At 43.2% G+C, this 24,849-nt stretch overlaps 1 protein-coding gene across 1 annotated transcript in view; it reads left to right on the forward strand.

Moving 5' to 3' along the window:
- scfd1 (sec1 family domain containing 1) overlaps positions 1-24,849 on the forward strand; it is a 110,577-nt gene that overhangs the window by 51,810 nt on the left and 33,918 nt on the right. The window contains exons 15-19 of the mRNA XM_078407139.1: positions 4,977-5,073; positions 5,519-5,589; positions 11,036-11,115; positions 12,765-12,827; positions 15,709-15,784. Of these exons, the coding sequence (XP_078263265.1) occupies positions 4,977-5,073; positions 5,519-5,589; positions 11,036-11,115; positions 12,765-12,827; positions 15,709-15,784 (387 nt within the window). The remainder of the gene's footprint in view (positions 1-4,976; positions 5,074-5,518; positions 5,590-11,035; positions 11,116-12,764; positions 12,828-15,708; positions 15,785-24,849) is intronic.

The following is a 24,849-nucleotide window of genomic DNA, read 5'->3' on the forward strand; positions in this document are numbered from 1 at the left end:
ACTATTTCTCACCTAATGCAACTTTCTTGCAGTTCCTCTGTCTCCCAAGATCCTCTGCCTCCAGTACATCTGGGAGATTGTTTGTGTCTTCCTTAGTGAAGACAGATCCAAAGTACCTGTTCAACTCTTCTGCCATTTCCTTGTTACGCATAATAATTTCACCCATTTCTGCCTTCAAGGGACCCACATTTGTCTTTACTAATCTTTTTCTCTTAACATACTTAAAGCTTTTACTGTCCTTTATATTCTTGGCCAGCTTCCCTTCATACTTCATCTTTTCAGCCCGTATTTCCCTTTTTGCTACCTTCTGTTGTCCTTTGAAAGTTTCCCAATCCTATGGCTTCCCGCTACTCCTTGCTATGTTATACATCTTTTATTTTAGTTTTGTTCCATCCCTAACTTCCCTTATCAGCCACGGTTGCCTCTTACAGCCCTTAGAATCTTTCTTCCTCCTTGGAATGAAATGATCCTGCATCTTCTGGATTATGCCCAGAAATTCCTGCCATTGCTGTTCCACCGTTATTCCTACTAGGATCCCTTTCCAGTCGACCTTGGCCGGCTCCTCTCTCATGCCTTCATAGTCCCCTTTGTTCAACTGCAATACTAACATTGCTGATTTAACCTTCTCCTCCTTCTCAAATTGCAGATTAAAACTAATCATATTATGGTCACTACCTCCAAGCGGTTCCTTTACCTTGAGTTCCCTTATTAAATCTGGTTCACTGGACGACACTAAATCCAGAATTGCCTTCTCTCTGGTAGGCTTCGGTACAAGCTGCTCTAAGAATCCATCTCAGAGGCACTCTACAAACTCCCTTTCTTGGTGTCCACAACCAACCTGATTTTCCCAGTCTACCTGCATATTGAAATCCCCCATAACCACAGTGGCATTACATTTGTTACATGCCAGTATTAACTCCTGCTGCAACTTACACCCTATGGGCCTGTAGATAACTCCCATCGGTGTCTTCTTACTTTAACAATTCCTCAACTCTATCCACAGTGACTCTACATCGTCAGTCCCTATGTCACCCCTCGCAAGGGACTGAATTTCATCCCTCACCAAGAGAGCCAACCCACCTCCTCTCCCCACCTGCCTGTCCTTTCTATAGAATGTATAACCCTGAATATTCAGTTCCCAGTCCCAATCCTCCTGCAGCCACGTCTCTATAATCCCCACAATGTCATATCTACCAATCTCTAACTGAGCCACAGACCCATCCACTTTACTTCTTATACTTCGCGCATTCATATATAATACTTTTAATCCATTACTCATCTCACCTATCACATCAATTCCTATTACACTTGGCCATACTCTCCTATCCCTTCGTGAGCTTTCTGTCCCGTTAATTCTGGGATCGTTCTTAACTTTTCCTATACTCTTTCCTTTTAACTCCATCCTTGGGTATCCAATTTGACACACCCCAGCCCCACTATTTCGTTTAAAACCACACGTATAGCAGTGGCAAACCTGCCAGTCTGAAGAAGGGTCTCGACCCGAAACGTCACCCATTCCTTCTCTCCCGAGATGCTGCCTGACCTGCTGAGTTACTCCAGCATTTTGTGAATAAATCGATTTGTACCAGCATCTGCAGTTATTTTCTTATAATGCTGGTCCCCTGCCTGTTGAGGTGCAACCTGTCCCTTTTGTACAATTCACCCTTGGCCCAAAACAGATCCCAGTGGTCTAAGAATCTAAATCCCTGCCCCCTGCACCAGTTCCTCAGCCACACATTCAGATCCCCTATCTCCCTGTTCCCGCCCTCACCAGCACGAGGAACTGGAAGCAAACTGGAGATAACCACCCTGGAGGTCCTGCTTTTCAGCCTTCTTCCGACATCTCTAAAGTCACGCTGCAGAATATCTTTCCTCTTCTTCCTGATGTCATTTGTGCCGACATGCACTACCACTTCCGACTGCTCACCTTCACCTTTGAGGATGCTCTGCACTCGGTCCGTGACGTCCTGGATCCTGGCACCAGGGAGGCAACACACCATCCTTGAATCCCGCTTGTTGCTGCAGAAACCCCTGTCTGACCTCTCACGATGGAGTCCCCTACTACCATGGCTCTGCCTGACGTCGGTCTCTTCGGCTTTGCCTCAGCGCCACGTTTTGCCTTGCAGACTTATCTGCCGCTCAGACTGGCAGAGGTACAACCCCCAGGGTCTCTTGTACACCAAGCTTCCTTCCCTTCCTCACCGTCACCCACCTTTTCTCTTCCGGTACCTTCGGTGTAACAATCTCACTGTAGGTCTTATCCAGGAACGTCTCGTTTTCTCGGATGATCCCAAGGTCATTCAGTTGCCTCTCCAGTTCCCCAACACGGTCCTTCAGGAGCTGAACCTGGACACACTTTCCACATTTGTAGCAGCCAAAGGCCCCAGCAGTGTTCCTGACCTCCCACATCCTGCAAACATCACACTGAATCAGCTTACCTGTCATTTCCTTATAGCGTCTCACCAGCTCCAATTTTTGGCGTGGCCTCCTCGCCAAAGACTCGCACCTTGCTCAACAAGGCCACTCCCCTAGAGCACGCTTTGCTGTCAAATTGACTAACTAGCTACTTACATAGACATAGAAACATAGAAAATAGGTGCAGGAGTAGGCCATTCGGCCCTTCGAGCCTGCACCGCCATTCAATATGATCATGGCTGATCATCCAACTCAGTATCCCGTACCTGCCTTCTCTCCATACCCCCTGATCCCTTTAGCCACAAGGGCCACATCTAACACCCTCTTAAATATAGCCAATGAACTGGCCTCAACTACCTTCTGTGGCAGAGAATTCCACAGATTCACCACTCTCTGTGTGAAAAAAAACTATCATCTCAGTCCTAAATGACTTCCCCCTTATCCTTAAACTGTGACCCCTTGTTCTGGACTTCCCCAACATGGGAAACAATCTTCCTGCATCTAGCCTGTCCAACCCCTTAAGAATTTTGTAAGTTTCTTTAAGATCCCCCCTCAATCTTCTAAATTCCAGCGAGTACAAGCCGAGTCTATCCAGTCTTTCTTCATATGAAAGTCCTGCCATCCCAGGAATCAATCTGGTTAACCTTCTCTGTACTCCCTCTATGACAACAATGTCTTTTCCTCAGATTAGGAGACCAAAACTGTACGCAATATTCCAGGTGTGGTCTCACCAATGCCCTGTACAACTGCAGCAGAACCTCCCTGCTCCTATACTCAAATCCCCTCGCTATGAATGCCAACATACCATTCGCTTTCTTCACTGCCTGCTGCACCTGCATGCCTACTTTCAATGACTGGTGTACCATGACACCTAGGTCTCATTGCATCTCCCCTTCTCCTAATCGGCCACCATTCAGGTAATAGTCTGCTTTCCTGTTCTTGCCATCAAAGTGGATAACCTCACATTTATCCACATTATACTGCATCTGCCATGCATTTGCCCACTCACCTAACCTATCCAAGTCACGTTGCAGCCTCCTAGCATCCTCCTCACAGCTAACACTGCCCCCCAGCTTCGTGTCATCCGCAAACTTGGAGATGTTGCATTCAATTCCCTCGTCCAAATCATTAATATATATTGTAAATAGCTGGGGTCCCAGCACTGAGCCTTGCGGTACCCTACTAGTCACTGCCTGCCATTCTGAAAAGGACCCGTTTATTCCTACTCTTTGCTTCCTGTCTGCCAGCCAGTTCTCTATCCACATCAATACTGAACTCACAATACCGTGTGCTTTAAGTTTGCATACTAATGTGGGTCTTGTGTGGGACCTTGTCGAAAGCCTTCTGGAAGTCCAGATATAACACATCCACTGGTTCTCCCTTATCCACTCTACTAGTTACATCCTCGAAAAATTCTATAAGATTCGTCAGACATGATTTACCTTTCATAAATCCATGCTGACTTTGTCCAATGATTTCACCACTTTCCAAATGTGCTGCTATCCCATCTTTAATAATTGACTCTAGCATTTTCCCCACTACCGATGTTTGACTAACTGGTCTGTAATTCCCCGTTACCAATTTGCTAATTTAATTGCTCAGCCAATCCCTGCACTCACTCTTCACCTGCCGCTCCGCTGATGACCTTGAAGGTATTTGATTGTAGGCTGGTCCCGACCGGTTTTTAAATCCCCCGCTCCTGTAAAAAAACACTGAAAACTCCGAGAGATTACCTGCTCAGCCAATCCCAGCACTCACCCCTTCACCTGCTGCTCCTCTGACAACCTTGACGACCTGTCTATCTTTAAACAGCAATTTCAACATATTTAACAGCTAAAAACCAGATGAGAGTTAGTCAATTTGTTTGAAATAGAGTCACAGAGGGATCCTTCAAACCTTTCTTTTCTGATGTCTGTTGTTTGGATCCAGATCAGTCTAATAGGATCAAGATGTGTTTTTTTGTCAGCTATTGGTACCCTAAATGAATTATTTTGACACACAAAGACGGGTTCAATTACCTTGTAATTCTTGGTGGAGAAGGGGGTGGTGGTGGTTTACAGATAGAGTCTGAGGGCCACAAAACAAAATACCTCTGTGAAGAATTAGGGCTGCATTATTATAGGTATTAAATTCTGGTTGTAATTTATTTTGTGTTCTTTATAGACTCTGGATGAAAAAGAGAAATATTTTAGTTCAGTCGATGAAAAATGTTCTGCATCTTTTGAGGTTGAAAATTTTGGAATTAGCAAAAATGTTAAGAAATGCTAAATTCATTGATTCTTTGAACATTTTGATAAAAGATGCACTTTACTTCCAATTTCCTCATCTGATTTCTATTCTGTTGTTTCTTTTTCGATTGCCAAACTATTTAATCAGTTGCATCTGCTGCATTAGATTTCTTTTGAAAGGTCTAGTTATCTGCTCTCACTATTGGCATCACTTGCATTCTTTCTTGTTCAATTTTGTGTGAAGGTTAATCTGATTATATGATTGCTTTTCCCCATCTACTTAATATGCCTCATAGAATTCACAAAGGTGGTAATGTTTTTCTTTCCTGTTAGACTCGAAAGCTGGATGTATATTTTGAATATGAGGAAAAGTTGATGAGCAAGTCCACACTAGATAAATCCCTACTGGATATGATCTCTGATCCTGACGGTAACCATTGCATTTAGAATTGTCTTCAATTGCTAATGTGTAGACGTATAACCTAAAAGGCAGAAATGTACAGGCACCTCACGTTTTACGCTGGGGGACGTGCTTGAAAAGCCGGGCGTAATTCAAAATCACTTCAATTAAACGTATACCCGCGTACGTTGTCAGCAGTCAATGTGAGTGCGTTATTCCAAAAATACCACCGCGTAAATCAAGCTTTGGTGTTAAAGGAACAAGCGTGAGGTGCCTGTATTTTGTGATTAAAAGCATTGTCCACATTCAATGAATGAATAACTGAAGTTGAGAAATAAATTTTGTCTAACCACTCGAATCTTGATACTTATTATTTCAGCAATTCATTCATTGGTTCTGATACAAAGTCTTTCAAATAGCAGTTTATTTACTATGTTACCATTGTTCTGAAAAATGTTTTGCTTTCATTTATTAGGAGGAACCCCTGAAGATAAAATGAGGTTGTTTATCATTTACTACATCAGTTCACCACAACCACCGTCAGAGGTAAGTTGTAGCTTCTTAGTTTAGTTTAATTTATTTTTGGCACGTGTACCGAGCGAGGTACAGTGAAAAGCTTTTTGTTGCGTGCTATCCGGTCAAAGAACAGACTATACATGATTACAATCAATCCATCCACAGTGGAAATACAGGATAAAGGATACAATGTTTAGCGTAAGATGAAGTCTGATTAAAGATAGTTCAAAGCTGTCCAAACAGGTAGATGGGAGGTCGGCACCGTACTCTAGCTGGTGAGAGGACGGTTCAATTTCCTGATGCTTGCTCAGCAACTAAAATTATTTGTGGGAAGGAACTGCAGATGCTGGTTTAAACCGAAGATTGACACAAAATGTTGGAGTAACTCAGCGGGGCAGGCAGCATCTCTGGAGAGAAGGAATGGTTGATGTTTCAGGTCGAGACCCTTCTTCAGATTATTTCTGAATCAGATTCAGATTTAAATTATTTTCTACTTTTAAAGTTTCTGAAAAGCATGCAAAATATATTTTAATTTTAAAGTGTTACTTTTCTATGTTCTTAGCCGAGTCATTCATGTCATTATTACTACCAATCTGATTATTTCTTAAATAATAAGAAAATGCCTGCATTTTCATATTTAACAACCAGTAAATTATTTTTCAAATATAGTTCTTACTATTATGTAGGGTGACCTACGTCTCAAATGGCACCTCCTGGTCAGTAAATTGGTTGGTTAAACTTACTTTGGTGGTGTTGATTGTGAGGTTGATTTTAGCCACCTTGTGGTTCTTAAAATATTGATGAAGCCTTCATATGCATCTGAATGGGGAACATATAAATGTTTCATCAGAAAGGTAGCTTCTTAGCCAAATGAACTCTTCCTTTGTTCTGCACTGAAATATTTACCTAAACTATGTGCTCTTAAGTCCCTGAGGAGGACTTGATCCACAACCTTCCCATGCAGAGGTGAGCATGCTACCATTGTAAGGCGAAACAGAACAAATTTCACCAAATCAAATAAAATGCCTACATTAGCCGAATTCCAAGACTACTTTATTTGAAAATTGGCACACCAAGACTTGCAGCCACATCAATGAGAAGTCATGTAGAATTGCATTATCCAATTTAAGGACATGATACCATAGATACTTTCACAAAGGTGTTGAATGGTGCACTGAGAAAAGTTTCTGACAGTTCTACACATACTGAAACATTTTAAAATTATTTAAAACTAACAAAACTTCAATCATTTAAGTAAATGAAAGCATATAACTAAATATTAGTGTGATGGAAGGAACTGCAGATGCTGGTTTACACTGAAGATCAACACAAAATGCTGGAGTAACTAAGCAGATCAGGCAGCATCGCTGGAGAAAATGAAAATGAATAGGTGACGTTTCGGGTCGACCCTTCACACTGAGAGTCAGGGGAGAGAAAAACTAAATATTAGTGGGTTTTTTTCATTAACTTTCTTCCTAGCTGCACTAAAACCCCAATCACCCATACAAAGATGGTCAGGAGTGATTCATCATGTTTATCCTGGTACAAACTCCAAGAGCCAAATTTACTGGATAAAAGTAATACTCATGGTAATTCGCATATCACTGTACCTTAATTGGCACATGTTGACAATAAAATACCTTTGAAACCTTTGAAACATCAGATTTGACCTTGTGTTCCTCCGTGTGCAAAGGCATTTTATTTTGGGTTATTATCTGACCACCAGAGGGAGTTGATAACAATAGAATTATCCATTTTATCAGAACCCTTCCAACAAGGATTGTGTAGGAAGGAACTGCAGATGCTGGTTTAAACCAAAGATAGACACACAATGCTGGAGTAACTCAGCGGGACAGGCAGCATCTCTGGAGAGAAGGAATGGGAGACATTTTGGGGCCTGTGACAGATATGATTTCAATAAGAACCTTTTTTTCAGGAACCTTGCTCACAGTTGGCAAATTCTGTCTCACAAACCTTGTATACATAATAAGCAAATAGGACAGCAGAGTGGTGCAACGGTAGAGTTGCTGTCTTACAGAGCCAGAGACCCGGGTTTGATCATGACTATGGGCACTGTCTGCACAGAGTTTGTACATTCTCCCTATAACCATGTGGATTTTTTCTTGGTGCTCCGGTTTCTTTCCACATTCCAAAGACATGCAGATTTGTAGGTTAATTGCCTTGTGAGTTGTCCCGAATGTACAGGATAGAATTGGTGTACGGGTAATCGCTGGTCGGTGTGGACCTGGTGGGCTGCAGGGCCTGTTTCCACACTATAACTCTAAGCTAAACTAAACTACACCTTATTTACTCAATCTACATCCCTTATCAAACCTTAATCAAATCTCCACTCAAACCCCACCTCGACCCAAAACGTCACCCATCCTTTTTCTCCAGAGATGCTGCCTGACCCGCTGAGTTATTCCAGCACATTGTATCTATCTCCACTCAGATTTCACTGTTCCAAAGTAGCCCTCGCAAAGTTAAAAGGTAACCTATTCTCCTCCCTCCCTTTCTCTCTTCCCATCTCCCTAGGTCCACTCTCATACACCCTTTCAATTCCCAGCTTCCTATCAACCACTTTCCCCTTCCACATCCACTCATGAGGTTATCCACTTTGGTGGTAAGAATAGGAAGGGAGAGTATTATCTGAATGGTGTCAAGTTAGGAAAAGAGGACGTACAACGAGATCTGGGTGTCCGAGTGCATCAGTCACTGAAAGGAAGCATGCAGGTAAAGCAGGCAGTGAAGAAAGCCAATGGAATGTTGGCCTTCATAACAAGGGGAGTTGAGTATAGGAGCAAAGAGGTCCTCCTGCAGTTGTACAGGGCCCTAGTGAGACTGCACCTGGAGTACTGTGTGCAGTTTTGGTCTCCAAATTTGAGGAAGGATATTCTTGCTATTGAGGGCGTGCAGCGTAGGTTTACTAGGTTAATTCCCGGAATGGCGGGACTGTCATATGTTGAAAGACTGGAGCGACTAGGCTTGTATACACTGGAATTTAGAAGGATGAGAGGGGATCTCATCGAAACGTATAAGATTATTAAGGGGTTGGACACGTTAGAGGCAGGAAACATGTTCCCAATCTTGGGGGAGTCCAGAACCAGGGGCCACAGTTTAAGAATAAGGGGTAGGCCATTTAGAACTGAGATGAGGAGAAACTTTTTCAGTCAGAGAGTTGTGAATCTGTGGAATTCTCTGCCTCAGAAGGCAGTAGAGGCCAATTCTCTGAATGCATTCAAGAGAGCTAGATAGAGCTCTTAAGGATAGCGGTGTCAGGGGGTATGGGGAGAAGGCAGGAACGGGGTACTGATTGAGAATGATCAGCCATGGCGGTGCTGACTCGAAGGGCCGAATGGCCTCCTCCTGCACCTATTGTCTATTGTCACTCCATGTATCCATCACCGTACCCAGGGTCACCTCACCCCACTGTTCCTATCTGCCCATCCCACTTCCCTAATTTGGGTCCTTGTACCATCTTCCTTTCCGATCAGATTCAATTATCTGCAACTTTTTAGTTGCTGTTGCCTCCACCTTCCCCCCTCCCCATCCTCCTTCCTCCACCCTCCGACTCCATTTGTTAATCAGCCCCTCCTCACTTGGATACATCCATCAGTTGCCATCTCTTGCCCCAATCCCACCCCTCCTCCTCATACTGTTTATCTCTCCTCTTTCAGTCCAGATGAAAGTTCCGATCCACAATGTCGACTGACCCTTTCCCTCCAAAGATGTTACCTGATCCACTAAATTTCTCCACCAGATTCTGCAGGTTCTCCTGCCTTATATAAATCTTCTTCATAGCTGTAAGTCCAATGAGGCAAAATCTTCATAAATCTCCTCTGCACTCAATCGAATGCAACCACATCTTCCTGTAATGTGGTGACCGGAATAGTTTGCTCAACGTTTGCGTACAGTTCTAGTATAACCTCTCTCAAATGGGGGGGGGGGAAAGTAACTTAGAATCCAATTCCAATAATCTTTCATTAAAAATATAGTCCATCCAAATGAGACAGAGGTCCATGTGCACCTCCTCTAACCTCATCTCCTACATTTGGTGTTCCCGACGTGGCCTCCTCTATATTAACAAGACCAAGCACAGTCTCTGTGACTATTCAGATGAAGATTTGCACTTAGTCTGCCAAGGCCTGCAGGATCTCCTGATTGCTAACAATTTTAACTCCTCTTCCCATTCCCATACTGACCTTTCTGACCTGGGCCTACTCTATTGCCAGAGTGAGGGGAATGCAAACTGGGGGAACATCACATCATATGCTTGGGTAGCTTACAACCCAACAGTATAAATATTGAGAAATAAGGACCTGCTGATGCTGGTGTACAAAAAAAGACACATAGTGCTGGAATAACTCAGTGGGTCAGACAGCAGCTCTGGAGAACAAGAATAGGTGATGTTTTAGGTCGGAACACTTCTTCAGGCTCAATATTATCCGTGTTCTCCAGAAATGTTACCTGACCCACTGAGTTACTCCAGCACTTTGTGTCATGTTTTGTAAACCTGTATCTGTAGTTCCTTGTTTCTGTAAATGGGGAGAAACTTTATTTTCAACAAAAATATCTTCACTATTCAGCCCAATGCAAAATACCCCTAGATGTTATTTTTTTTCTGCCAGTATTATCAATGGTTACTATATTTGTTTAATTGTCAATAGCATTGTGTTTTCTTTCCATCATTACTTTAACAGTTAAAATTTATTGAGCTGCATCTCCTTGCTTGAAAATATTTGTACGTCAACATAAGTGGCTGAATCCTGCAAGATACACTTTAGACTTTCGAGTTGCAACACGGAAACAGGCCCTTCGGCCCACTGAGTCCACACCAACCAACATCCCCATACACTGGCACTATCCTACACATCAGGGACAATTTACAATTTTACCGAAGCCAATTAATCTACAAACCTGCACGTCTTTGGGGTGTGGGAGGAAACCGGAACACCTGGAGAAAACCCACACGGTCACAAGAAGAACATACAAACTCCATGCAGACAGCACCCGAGGTCAATATCGAACCCAAGTCTCTGGCACTGCAAGGCAACAACTCTACTGCTGCGCCACTGTGCCGCCCAGGTTTTTTTCCAAAGTCTCTCTCAAGCAGATATTAATGAAAAAGTTCAGGCTGTCAAATGTTATCTGGCTGCTTACCATAGAGAGGAAAAACATACTCTGCAACAGTTGAAACTTTGGCAATGTCTGTTTTACTCTACTGAGCTATGAGGTTTCAGGTCAAATTGATCTTAATTCTCTTGGTGTCCTCCTGTGCATTCTTTGTTCCACACCATAATTTAATAAGGCCGTTGTTTAAAAGTTCTACTGAAAAGTTTCAACATTATTTCCTCCAATATTCCTTCTCTTTCCAAGATCCTAGCAAAGCTTATTTTGTAAAGTAAATCTGCAATGAGTTTGGAACTCTGGAGTTCATTGTTCTTTGTCTCCAAAGTAACATTATTTATACCAACAGGTTGACTTAGAGCAATACAAAAATGCACTGACTGACGCTGGATGCAATTTGGCTCCTTTAAATTACGTCAAACGATGGAAGTAAGTAAGATCAGCACTAACAATAGTTTTATTATCAAGGCAACGTATGACTAAAAACCATTGAAGCAAAACACAAAAATGCTGAAAGCACATGTGTTACAGTTTTAAACATATATTCAACTGGTTGTTTATACAAATTGTGTGGCGATGTTGGGATAGAAAACCAGTTGGAAAATGAAACGGTGAATGTCTCACTCGGGTGACTGGAGAATAAAGCACCAATTTGAGGGTAAAAGTTTCAAAAACGTATTGTGTGTTGATAACCTTAGCAAAGAAACCAACTCAATGTCAAAGACTCATGCTATGATTGGCAAAGCAGAAAGGTATATTAGAAACTTAGTTTCTACATTGCCTAAGGGCAGCAACTTGAATAACATGAGCAAACTGTAGTTGGGTTTACAGAATGAGAAAGAAAAATCACCTGACAATTGAAAGTTCAAAGGTAATTGCTGTCTGCCTGTCACCGAAACGAGAAAGCAAATAATTTCCAATCAGCATATTGCTAGAGATTGAATATTAGTTTAGTTTAGAGACACAGCATGGGAACAGGCCCTTCAACCCATCAAGTCCACATCGATCTCCCATTCACAGTAGTTCTGTTATTCTACTTTCGCTTACATTCCATACACAGTAGAGGCAATTTACAGAGGGCCAATTAAGCTACAAACCTGCACGTCTTTGGAATGTGGGAGGAAACCAGAGCACCTGGAGGAAACAGACGTGGTCACAGGAAGAACATGCAAACTCCACACAGACAACATCTAAGATCAGGATTGAACCCTGGCTCTGTGAGGCAGCAGCGCTACCAGCTGCGCTACTATGCCACCCATATTAGTCTGGGAGTAAAACAAAGGACACCCACTTCAAACAGTTATATCCTGTGTTTCCATCTATGAAAGTACAAAATCATGGTGCTGTCTTAAGGATTTTTTTTGTCACGGTATGACTAATATACTGCTTTAAGCTCCTTTAACATGCCTCACCTAGAAATCAAAAGTTAACAGCCAGCGAAAAATCTAATAAATTTTAAGTGCATCTGGTTAAAAATTGAGCTTTTTCTTTCGTCAATTAATAATAATAATAATAATAATAATAATAATAATAATATTCATTTATTGTCATTGCAACGAGTACAACGAAATTAAAAAATAGCCAAGGTGATTAATATAATAGTTCAGCTCATTCATGGGCAAATCATTGTAACTGTTTTTGCCTTAGAGGCAGATAACATGTTCCCAATGTTGGGGGAGTCCAGAACAAGGGGCCACAGTTTAAGAATAAGGGGTAGGCCATTTAGAACGGAGATGAGGAAGAACTTTTTCAGTCAGAGGGTGGTGAAGTTGTGGAATTCTCTGCCTCAGAAGGCAGTGGAGGCCAGTTCGTTGGATGCTTTCAAGAGAGAGCTGGATAGAGCTCTTAAGGATAGCGGAGTGAGGGGATATGGGGAGAAGGCAGGAACGGGGTACTGATTGAGAGTGATCAGCCATGATCGCATTGAATGGCGGTGCTGGCTCGAAGGGCTGAATGGCCTACTCCTGCACCTATTGTCTATTGTCTATTGCCTTCCACATTTCATAAATCTGAGGAGATTGAGAAAAAAATATTTTCTTATTCCTCGATTCACTTTAATCGCTTGCCTTCATTTACAGAGCATTTACCAAAATGGCTTCAGCTCCTGCTAACTTTGGAGGCAGTGGACCAAAACCTGCAAGGTACATGTTGTTACCACAGAATAATTCTGCTGCATTTGTAGAGAGAAGTGATTAAAATATTCTGTTCAGGAAATATTGTACCAGGCATGTGAATTTTCCACGGATTTCCGCGTTTTTAAAATCAATTTTCCGCGCTTTTTGCATGATTTCCGCATTTTTCTCTTTGCCAAATAAACGGAGAAATCGGATCGAAAAAAAGAAAGAAAAGTAAATAAACGATGTATAGACTTGTAATGAACACTCGGGTTCCGCTAGAGGTCGCTAGGGGTTCCGTGAGAAATCCCCCGTGCCCTGGAAGTCTCCCCGAAAATGTGGCACCTAGGCTGGGCAAGGCAGCCGATCTCGACCTCATCGGGATTTCCTTGGCCAATTTGTCAATTTGGCCACTAGTGGTCGCTAGGGATTCCACGAGAAATCCCCTGATGCCCTGGAAGTCTCCCCGGAAATGTGGCACCTAGGCTGGGCAAGGCAGCGAATCTCGACCTCATCGGGACTTCCATGGTCGATCGGTGGGTTGAATTTGCAACCATCGGCTGGGGCTCTGGAACTCCAGCCTAGTTGGAGCCAGCACATCTATCCCAATAGCTGACTTCCTTGGCCTGCTGGATAAACCAGCAAAGAGCTGGAACCAAGAGTGCCAGAAAATCAGTGGTGGAACTGTAATGAGTAAATATTAAATTTAAGTGCAAGATTATATAACTAAATTAATTAAGACAGGGTTAAAATATAAAACACAGCAGAAAAGCCAATTACCACCTTTTTTGGCTGATTATCAATTAATGTGCAAATTTACTTAAATGTTATTAGTATACAGTGACATATTCACATTATTTTGTAATGTCTGTTTTAAAAAGCACTGAAAGAGGCTTGAAACTGGTAATTTTTGTGTAAAATTTCAAAATGTTTCCAATTTTTTGACCCCGTTGTAATTTTTTGACCCCGCAAGTACTCGACTCTTTTCCTCTTTTTTTTTACCTCACTCACATGCCTGATTGTACTGATCAGTAATATGATGAATGAAAAGCCAAAAAGCAACAGATGCTGCAATTTTTAAATAAAAGCAGAAAATGCTAGAGATGAGCAGAAGATCAGAAAAAAAACATTAACCTGAAACATTAATCTGTTTCTCTCTCCAAAGATGCTGCCTGACCTTATGAGTACTGTGTGCTTTTTTTTGGTAATTTAATGAAATTTGTTTGTGCAAAATAAATGACATATCCAATGCATAAGTGTTGAACATAGCAGAACAGAAACAGGCCATTTGGCCAATCCAATTTTCATTTAAGAAAAATATTCATCTTTCCCTTGCAAATGCAAGAGATTGTAACACCTGCCCTTTCTTTCCTCTGTAACCGCAGGAGATGTAACACCTGTCCATATACCATCTCCTTCACATCCAAACAGGGACCTCAGTAGCCCTTCCAGGTGAGACAGAGGTTCACGTGCACCTCCTCTCACTTCATCTGCTGCATTCAGTGCTTCCGACGTGGCCTCCTTTCCATCAGCAAGCATTGACAAAGCGACTGTATCTTTGAACACGTACTCGGTCTGCCTAGGCCTAATGGATCTCCTGGTTGCTAACCATTTTAATTTCCCCACCCCTCCATTCCTGTATCAACCTTTCCATCCTGGGCCTTCTCCATTTGCCGGAGTGAGACCGCATGCAAACTGGGGAATAACACCTCATATTCCACCTGGGTAGCTTGCAATCCACAGTATGAACATTGAATTCTCTGATTTTAGTTAACACTTTTTTCCCCATTTATTTTTATTTTTCCGCTATCTCTCCCCTCCCCATTCCTACCACCATTCCCCCACCCTAATTGCGCATCCAATTCTCCCACTTCAATCTAAATTCAAATTAAGCAATACATAATTTAAAAATAACATCTTCTCTAATTGATAATTCACAAATTGTACCCTTCTTTAAGAAGTCACTTTTGGGGCAAGGTTGTTCACATGCAACTGCACCAGTTTTTGATAAGTAAAGAGTGATTAAGAAAACCACTGATATACAAAATGGTTAAAGTTTATCACCGTTTCACAGTATATATGATAATAATAAATTAAAACCAATACTGTGGAATCAAATGAAATTTGCTGGGAGCGACTGATGAGACTTGTGCTTAAGTCCTGTATTATTAGTTGATGACGTTGAAAATGGTGAGATGGAGTATTTATCCAATTTTGCAACTGCAAGGAAACAGCACAGTTGTACATTTTTAATCTCCAGAAAATGTGTTTGCTAGGAAAACCTGCATTGAAGTAGTACCTTGTACACATGGTTGTAGTGTACTGTTAAGTGGCACATCATGATCTATAGCTACTTAGAATTTTGTACAGTTAAAAATACAAATAAAAAGACTGGTTCAGTATTTGGTTGTAACAGAGAACTCAACTTTGCACAAAATCAACAACAAACGAATTGATATTAATGAAAGTCTATTTTATGATTTTTTGTTCAATTCGCTGCGAAGTGTTATTACTTTCAAACAGCCACTGCAATATGCTTGATTCACTATGTTGTGGCTGCTTTTCATAATGTAAGCAGCAACAATAACGTGACTGGAACATTTGTACAGCCATTATAAAGAGAAGCCTGTAGCTGTCTAATTGAAAACAGCTCCAGCATTATAGCGAATCTTTTGTTTTATGCTGATACTAAGAGGTTTCAGAATTTTCTAAACAGATGGTTTCAGAATTTTCTAAACAGACAAAAATTGTATCAGAAACATTTGTAAATATGGAAGATCTCAATGTACTGCTTTGTTTTGAGGGGAAAAAACTGCAAATAACAAAATGTACTTGGTAGTCTATAAAGGTTCTTCTGGGCAAATTGAAGAATTTAAAAAAAACTATAATGCATATTTCCTACTTTCAGCTTACTCTCACGTGTCATGAATACTGGATCACAGTTTGTGATGGAGGGAGTTAAGAATTTTGTACTGAAACAGCAAGTGAGTACATTTATTTTGTTATTTCAAGTGTGAAACAGTTTAATTGTGGAAACAAAGTAATATTAAGGCACAAAATAATTAATCCAGACATATTTAGATTTACAGTCTGCTTACACCCAGCATTGGAGTGTTAGAATCTTGTTGCATGTGCAACTTTTACTGGAAAAAAACTACATTTAACTGTCCCCTATTCACAAAAAAAGTTAATTTCAGCTAATAATGTAACAAAGCTGTCTTCATCTGCCTGAGCAGTGCTGCAAGGTAATATCTGAATTTTATATTATATCCGTTACGTCCTGTGCACAATAGCTGCAATGTGTCCTATCTGATGGACATGTAGTAGCATCCCATGTGTACTTTCCAAATGGCTCTAAATCCCAAAACTTCTGCGATCAAGGGCAAGAACTCTACAAGTTTCCATCTAAAACCATACTTTCATGATTGCCAAGCTAATCTGATCAATCTTTTATTTTTCCTATTATATATTTTCATTGGAGTGCAATCACTACAAAATTGCATGTACATTGTTTCCTGCCAATCTAATGCTGCACAAAGGTTCAGTTGTTACGACTGTGGAAGTTTTGTTGCTTTGACATAAGCATTTGAAATGAGTGGAAGATTCAGGAGGGTTTATTTTCATTGAATTTGACCGATATGGAAATGCTAACAGTGCTATTCCATAACAATGCAATTTTTTGAAAACCTTGCCACAAACAATGTTGTTCAGATGGAGATACAAGGAACTGCAGATGCTGGATTCTTGAGCAAAACACAAAGTGCTGGAGTATCTCAGCGGGTCAGAGTCAGGTAGCAGCATCTGTGGAGGTGATGGACAGGCAACATTTTGAGTCTGGATCTTTCTTCAGACTGTTTCTAATGGGGGGGGGGGTGGAGGGGGCTAAGAAAAAGAAGTGGGGGTGTCCTTATCTGACACCCTTTTGTCTCCTTTGCATCTCCAGCCTTTGTCACTTACTCCACTCATCTGCCAATCATACGCCCCTCAACTGTATCCACCTATCACTTGATAGGCTTTGTCCTGGCCCCTACATCTCTTTTGCAGCTTTCTCCACCACTACTGCAATCAGTCTGAAGAAGGGTCCCGACCCGAAATGTCACCTATCCACATTTTCCTGAGGTACTGCTTGACCCACTGAGTTACTCCAGCACTTTGTGTTTGGCGCATCTTGTTCAGATATTACCTTGCAGCACTGTTGACACAGATGAATAAATCTTTGTGGCATTGTTAGCTGAAGTGAATTGTTTTCATGGATCAGCAACAGTTACATTTTTGTGTTGTACAACCTGCAGATACAACAAAACTCCCAATACTCCAAAGCTGAATGTGAGAAGGCGGTGCTTGAGCAGATTTTAAATCTAATCAAGTCTGGATCCACCATACAAGTGTTCCTATATTGATTAGTAACAGTGCAAATGTAGCACTGCAGTATAACCCATACTCTGCTTTCTTGACATAACAAGGAATCGAAGCACCCTGTTCCAATCAGCTGAATTGCCTTCTCTGGGTTAACACCAGCTCAGTGTAAGTACTTCTACTTAAGGACCACCTGATGCACTTCTCAAAGAACAGGATTTTGCTGCAATGAGCTTGTGCTGGCCTCTGCATTTCTCATAACTGCATTTGCCATTTTTGTTCTGGGCTCCAGTTGTACTTGGGTCTGCTGTGGCTGACCCATGAGGCAACATAGGTTGCAGGAGGCAGCAAGATGCCTTTGATGCCTTTGGATAGATCAGAACCATAAATCTATGTGAAGATGGACACAAAATGCTGGAGAGACTTAGCAGGTCAGGCAGCATCTCTGGAGAAAAGGATTAGGTGATGTTTCGGGTCAATCTGAGAGTCAGGCGAGAAGGGAAACTAGAGGTATGAAAAGGTACAGAACAAATTGAGACTGGCACAGATAACTCAGGAAAGGTGGAGCCCACACTGGTCCATTGTTGGCTGTAGATGAGGTGATAATGAAGGGATATGAACAGTGAAACGAGCAAGGCGATTTGGGTGGGGGAGGGATGGAGAGACAGGGAATAAAGGGTTACTTGAAATTAGACAAATCAGTATTCATACCACTGGGTTGTATGATGCCCAAGAGAAATATGAGATGCTGTTCCTCTAAATCTCTGTGTGGCCTCTTCTATCTGATCTCTTAATGATATTAAAAGAATGTTATTTTGAAAAAATACTTAAAAATAGCTTAAACTGATAGAAAATTAAAATTAAAGATCTGTTAATGGAGCGTTTATTTAGTTACATTTCAATCAAATGAATGTGGCTTTACTTTTATACCTTGGTGTGAAACTGATGAGCTGGGTACAAAGTACATCCAGCATTTGACAAGGTTCCTCATGATAGGTTGCTCTAGAAGTCGGATCACATGAGATCCAAGGAGATAGCTGAATGGATAGACAATTGGCTTCATGGAAGGGTTGTGGGGGCAGCCTGTTCTTCGGACTGGAGGCCTGTGACTAGTGGTGTCCATCAGGGTTCGGTGCTTGGCCCATTACTATTTCTCATCTATATTCATTATTTAGACGAGAAGATGGTAAGATTAGCAAGTTTGTAGATGACACTAAAGTGGGTGGTGTTGTAGATAGTGAAGATGGTTGTCAAAAATTGCAGCAGGATCTTGATCGGTTGGGCAGGTGGGCTGAGGAATGATTGATGGAATTTAATGCAGAGAAATGTGAGGTGTTACAGGGATGTTCAAATCATGAGAGGAATAGATCATGTAAATGCACAGTCTTTTGCCCAGAGTAGAGGATTTGAGAAGTAGAGGACATAGGTTTAAGGTGAGGGGGGAAAGATTTAATAGGAACATGAGGGGTAACCTTTTGTAAGTTATATATATGGAACTAGCTGCCAGAGGAGCTGGTTGAAGTAGATCCTATTGTAACATTTAAGAAACACTAAATGCCCTCTTCCCCTTCCCGCCCCCCGCTCCCCCTTCCCCGCCCCCTTCCCCGCCCCCTTCCCCTCCCCCTTCCCGCCCCCTTCCCCTCCCCCTTCCCGCCCCCCTCTCCCTCTTCCCGCTCCCCCTTCCCGCCCCCCCTCCCCCTTCCCGCGTCCCTCTCCCCCTTCCCTCCCCCTCCCCCTTCCCCCCCTCTCCCCCTTCCCCCCCTCTCCCCCTTCCCCCCTCTCCCCCTTCCCCCCTCTCCCCCTTCCCCCCTCTCCCCCTTCCCCTTCCCCCCTCTCCCCCTTCCCCTTCCCCCCCTCTCCCCTTCCCCCCCTCTCCCCTTCTCCCCCTTCCCCCACCCCCCTTCCCCCTCACCCACCCTCCCCCCTCCCTCCATCCCTCCCTCCCCCATCCTTCCACCCTCCCCTTCCCCCCCTCCCCTTCTCCTTCCCCTCCCCCCCCCCACTCCATCCCCCTCAACCCACCCTATCCTCCCACCCCCTCCCTCCCTCGTAGATTTAAACTTTAAAATGTGAATAACTTTAAAAATATAACACCGATTTCAATGAAACTTCCATTAGCACCAAAGAGACGATGGTGAGTAAGGTGGGCCTAAAATTGGTGCCCTATCATATACTGTTTTGGCTGTAGTTCAGGAACAAACAAACAAACGGGAGTTTTTGTTTATAGATTTCGACAGATACATGGATAGGAAAGGTTTAGAGGGATTTGGGCCAAATGAAAGAAGGTGGGACTAATGTAGATGGGGCATTTTGGTTGGCGTGGGCAAGTTGGGCTGAAGGGCCTGTTTAAATGCTTTTTGACTCAATGTCTCTAAGCCCTCAGCTCAGTATGGTCATACTCCACCTCTGGACACAGTGCAGAGTTCAACAGCGGAGTGGAAGAATCTCAAATCCCTCTTGTATCTCGCTTGCATTTGGCAATGCAGAATCTTGGAAGTTAGGGATGAACTGACCAGTAAAGAGGAAATCATCAGCATGCTGGCCGGAGGTGAAAGTATGCCTTGGCCCAATATTAACTCGGGTTGTCCAAGCTCTTGGGGCTGTTACAATGGCCCGTTGTCAAATCATGGAGAAGTGTTTGACTGTGTGCCTGGACTTTATAGCACTGTACATACATCAAGTGCTTTTTGCGTTGCATTTTCTAAAGTGCCGGTTTTGTGCCAACAGAACTACCATACATTTATAGTTATTTCTGAATTTTCAGTGTGTTAAATTCACAGATGCTTCCGTTTGGAAACATCGTGTTAGGTTGTTTCCAGCAAGTAATACTTCACATATATTCAGTTAAAAAAAAACAAATTGCTGGAAGAACTGAGCTTATCGAGCAGCATCGGTGAAGGGAAATGGACAGATAATATTAGGACCCTTTTACAGAATCATATATTTAGCAATTATATGAGGATGACTGTCAATAACCTGCTCTACCCAATAGCACTTTACACCTGGTAGAAACAAGGATCTGCAGATGCTAGTTTACAAAAAAGATGCAAAGGGCTGGAGTAACTCAGCGGGTTAGGCAGCATCTCTGAAGAGTATGTTTCGAGTGATGTTACGAGTATGGACCCTTCTTTGGACTGCTGGTCTTTGAAGCATTTTGCTGACTGGATAGCACGCAACAAAAAAGCTTTTCCCTGTGACAATAAACTAAACTAACTCCTTTTGGATTACAAACCTGCCCTTAGTGAATAAAAACAGAAAGGCTGTAAATACTCAGTAGAATCCACCTACTGATTCCCACAGCTATCCAGACTACACTAAAAGGTCGGGAGAGAAGGAGCAAGGACGACCGTTGGCTGAAAGCAAGCAAGTAAGTGAGTGTTAATCACAGGTAAAAAGGCAGTTTAAAGAGAGCGCCAAAGGGATGCTAGCAGTCAGTCAGTAAAGCACATACCTCCGAGCTTGTCAGGAAGACAGGATAGAAGTGAGAGCGTGGATTGGCTGATCAATTAAATTGGAAGTTTGGCAATTTGGCCAATTGGGAAATTTAGAGACTGGTATTAACAAGGCTTGCACAAGGGGTGCAGCCCTGTTGAGGGAAGTGCCCTGTGAGAAAAGTGAGAGTCTTTGGCTGCGAGTCTTAGTGCCCTGTGAGAAAAGTGCGAGTCTTTGGCTGCGAGTCTTTGGCTGCGAGTCTTTGGCTGCGAGTCTTTGGCTGCGAGTCTTTGGCTGCGAGTCTTTGACTGCGAGTCTTTGGCTGCGAGTCTTTGGCTGCGAGTCTTTGGCTGCGAGTTTTCGGCTGCGAGTCTTCGGCTGCGAGTCTTCGGCGAGGAGGCTGAGGTGAGGAGGTTACACTTGTTTTCAAGCCTGATTTTTTTTTAGACAATAAAGTAATGGCAGATAAGTTGGTGCAGTGTGTTTCCTGCAGGATGTGGGAAGGTAGCGGCACCGCTGGAGCTTCTGGGAGCTACACCTGCAAGAACTGTGTCCAGGTGCAGCTCCTGAATGGACGTGTGGCAGAGTTGGAAAGGCAGCTGGAAGACCTCGGGGCCATCCGGGAATGCGAGAGTTTCTTGGACAGGACCTACTGTGAGGCTGTCACGCCAAGGGTCCAGGTCGAGCGAAGGTGGGAGACAGTTTCAGGGGGGAGTGAACGTAGACTCCAGGAGACCCCGGTGGCTGTGCCTATTGCAAATAGGTACACCCTCTTGGGAGCTGTCGGGGCAGAAGACGCTTCCAGTCCGAGCGGCAGACTGGTTGGCGGCTCTAATCCAGGCAAGGAGACTCGACCGGGGAGGCCGAAGTCAGGAAGAGCCATAGTTGTGGGTGACTCCATTGTCCGAGATACGGACAGTAGATTCCGTGGCGGCAGGCGGGAGTCGAGGATGGTCTGTTGCCTCCCTGGTGCCAGGGTTCAAGACATCACGGACCGGCTTTAGAACATCCTAGCGAGGGAAGGTGATCAACCAGAAGTGGTTGTGCACGTGGGCATGAACGACGTCGGGAGGAAGAGGAAGGAGATACTGCAGCAAGAGTTTAGAGAGTTAGGAAGAAGACTGAGAAGTAGGACGTCAAGGGTGGTTATCTCTGGATTGTTACCTGTGCCTCGTGCTGGTGAGGGCAGGAACAGAGAGATCGGGGATATGAATGTATGACTGAGGGGCTGGTGCAGAGAGCAGGGATTTAGATTTCTAGACCACTGGGATCTCTTCTGGGGTAGGGGTGACCTGTACAAGAGGGTCGGGTTGCACCTTAACAGCAGGGGGACCAACATTCCGGCAGGCAGGTTTGCTAGTGTTACATGTGTGGCTTTAAACTAAGTAGTGGGGGGGAGAGGGGTTGACAAATTGGGAATATGAAGATGGAGTTAAAGGGGAAGTGAATACAGGAGAAATTGCAAAGGACTCTCGAATAAATGGGAAGCAAAGTTCTGGATGGGATAAGAGAGTAAGGTCAGGGTCAATTGCGACCAGTGGAAGAGGGGAAGTGAATAACGAAGTTAAAGTGTTGTATTTAAATGCGCGAAGTACGAAAAATAAAGTGGATGAGCTTGAGGCTCAGTTAGACATTGGCAAGTATGATGTTGTGGGAATCACTGAGACATGGCTACAAGAGGACCAGGGCTGAGAACTGAATATTCAGGGGTACACAACGTATAGAAAAGACAGACAGGTGGGCAGAGGGAGAGTGTCGCTCTGTTGGTAAGGAATGATAACTTGCAAGGGGGGACATAGAATCAGGAGATGTAGAATCAGTATGGATAGAAATAAGGAATTGTACGGGTAAAAAAACCCTAATGGGAGTTATCTACAGGCCCCCAAACAGTAGCCTCGAAATAGGGTGCAAGTTGAATCAAGAGCTAAAATTGGCATGCTACGGTGGTTATGGGAGATTTCAACGTGCAGGTAGACTGGGAAAATCAGGTTGGTAATGGACCCCAGGAAAGAGAGTTTGTGGAGTTCCTCCGAGATGGACTCTTAGATCAGCTTGTACTGGAGCCTACCAGGGAGAAGGCAATTCTGGATTTAGTGTTGTGCAATGAACCTGATCTGATAAGGGGACTCAAGGTAAAAGAGCCATTAGGATGCAGTGATCACAATATGATAAGTTTTACTCTACAAATTGAGAGGGAGAAGGGAAAATCGGAAGTGTCGGTATTACAGTATAGCAAAGGGGATTACAGAGGTAGGAGCTGGCCAGATTTGACTGGTAGGAGGCCCTAGCAGGGAAGACGGTGGAACAGCAATGGCAGGTATTCCTGGGAACAATGCAGAAGTTGCAGGATCAATTTATCCCAAAGAGGAGGAAAGATTCTAAGGGGAGTAAGAGGCAACCGTGGCTGTCAAGGGCAGTCAAGGACAGCATAAAAATAAAAGAAAAGAAGTATATCATAGGAAAGAAGAGTGGAAAGCCAGAGGATTGGGACTCTTTTAAAGAGCAACAGAAGATAACTAAAAAGGCAATACGGGGAGAAAAGATGAGGTACGAGGGTAAGCTAGCCAATAATATAAAGGAGGATAGTAAAAGCTTTTTTAGGTATGTGAAGAGAAAAAAAATAGTCAAGGCAAATGTGGGTCCCTTGAAGTCAGAAGCAGGGGAATTTATTATGGGGAACAAGGAAATGGCAGACGAGTTGAACCGGTACTTTGGATCTGTCTTCACTAAGGAAGATACAAACAATCTCCCAGATGTTCTAGTGGCCAGAGATAAATCCCCAGGGCCTGATGGTAGGAGGTGGCTCTAGAAATTGTGGACGCATTGGTGATCATTTTCCAATGTTATATAGATTCAGGATCAGTTCCTGTGGATTGGAGGGTAGCTAATGTTAACCTACTTTTTAAGAAAGGAGGGAGAGAGAAAACAGGAAATTATAGACCAGTTAGTCTGACATCAGTGGTGGGGAAGATGCTGGAGTCAATTATAAAAGACGAAATTGCGGAGCATTTGGATAGCAGTAACAGGATCGTTCCGAGCCAGCATGGATTTACGAAGGGGAAATCATGCTTGACTAATCTACTGGAATTTTTTTAGGATGCAACTAGGAAAATTGACAGGGGAGAGCCGGTGGATGTGGTGTACCTCGACTTTCAGAAAGCCTTCGACAAGGTCCCACATAGGAGATTAGTGGGCAAAATTAGAGCACATGGTATTGGAGGTAGGGTACTGACATGGATAGAAAATTGGTTGACAGACAGAAAGCAAAGAGTGGGGATAAATGGGTCCCTTTCAGAATGACAGGCAGTGACTAGTGGGGTACCGCAAGGCTCGTTGCTGGGACCGCAGCTATTTACAATATACATTAATGACTTGGATGAAGGGATTAAAAGTAACATTAGCAAATTTGCAGATGATACAAAGCTGGGTGGTAGTGTGAGCTGTGAGGAAGATGCTATGAGGTTGCAGGGTGACTTGGACAGGTTGTGTGAGTGGGCGGATGCATGGCAGATGCAGTTTATTGTGGATAAATGTGAGGTTATCCACTTTGGTAGTAAGAATAAGAAGGCAGATAATTATCTGAATGGTGTCAAGTTAGGAAAAGGGGACGTACAACAAGATCTTGGTGTCCTCGTGCATCAGTCACTGAAAGGAAGCATGCAGGTACAGCAGGCAGTGAAGAAAGCCAATGGAATGTTGGCCTTTATGACAAGAGGAGTTGAGTATAGGAGCAAAGAGGTCCTTCTGCAGTTGTATAGGGCCCTAGTGAGACCGCACCTGGAGTACTGTGTGCAGTTTTGGTCTCCAAATTTGATGAAGGATATTCTTGCTATTGAGGGCGTGCAGCGTAGGTTTACTAGATTAATTCCCGGAATGGCGGGACTGTCGTATGTTGAAAGGCTGGAGCGACTAGGCTTGTATACACTGGAATTTAGAAGGATGAGAGGGGATCTTATCGCAACAAAGAGATTATTAAAGGGTTGGACACGTTAGAGGCAGGAAACATGTTCCCAATGTTGGGGGAGTCCAGAACCAGGGGCCACATTTTAAGAATAACGGGTAGGCAATTTAGAATGGAGATAAGGAAATACTTTTTCAGTCAGAGAGTTGTAAATCTCTGGAATTCACTGCCTCAGACGGCAGTGGAGGCCAAGTCTCTGAATGCATTCAAGAGAGAACTAAATAAAGCTCTTAAGGATAGCGGAGTCAGGGTGTATGGGGAGAAGGCAGGAACAGGGTACTGATTGAAAATGATCAGCCA

This window comes from Rhinoraja longicauda, chromosome 10 (genome assembly GCF_053455715.1).
Source record: "Rhinoraja longicauda isolate Sanriku21f chromosome 10, sRhiLon1.1, whole genome shotgun sequence".
Taxonomy (NCBI): Eukaryota; Metazoa; Chordata; class Chondrichthyes; order Rajiformes; family Arhynchobatidae; genus Rhinoraja; species Rhinoraja longicauda.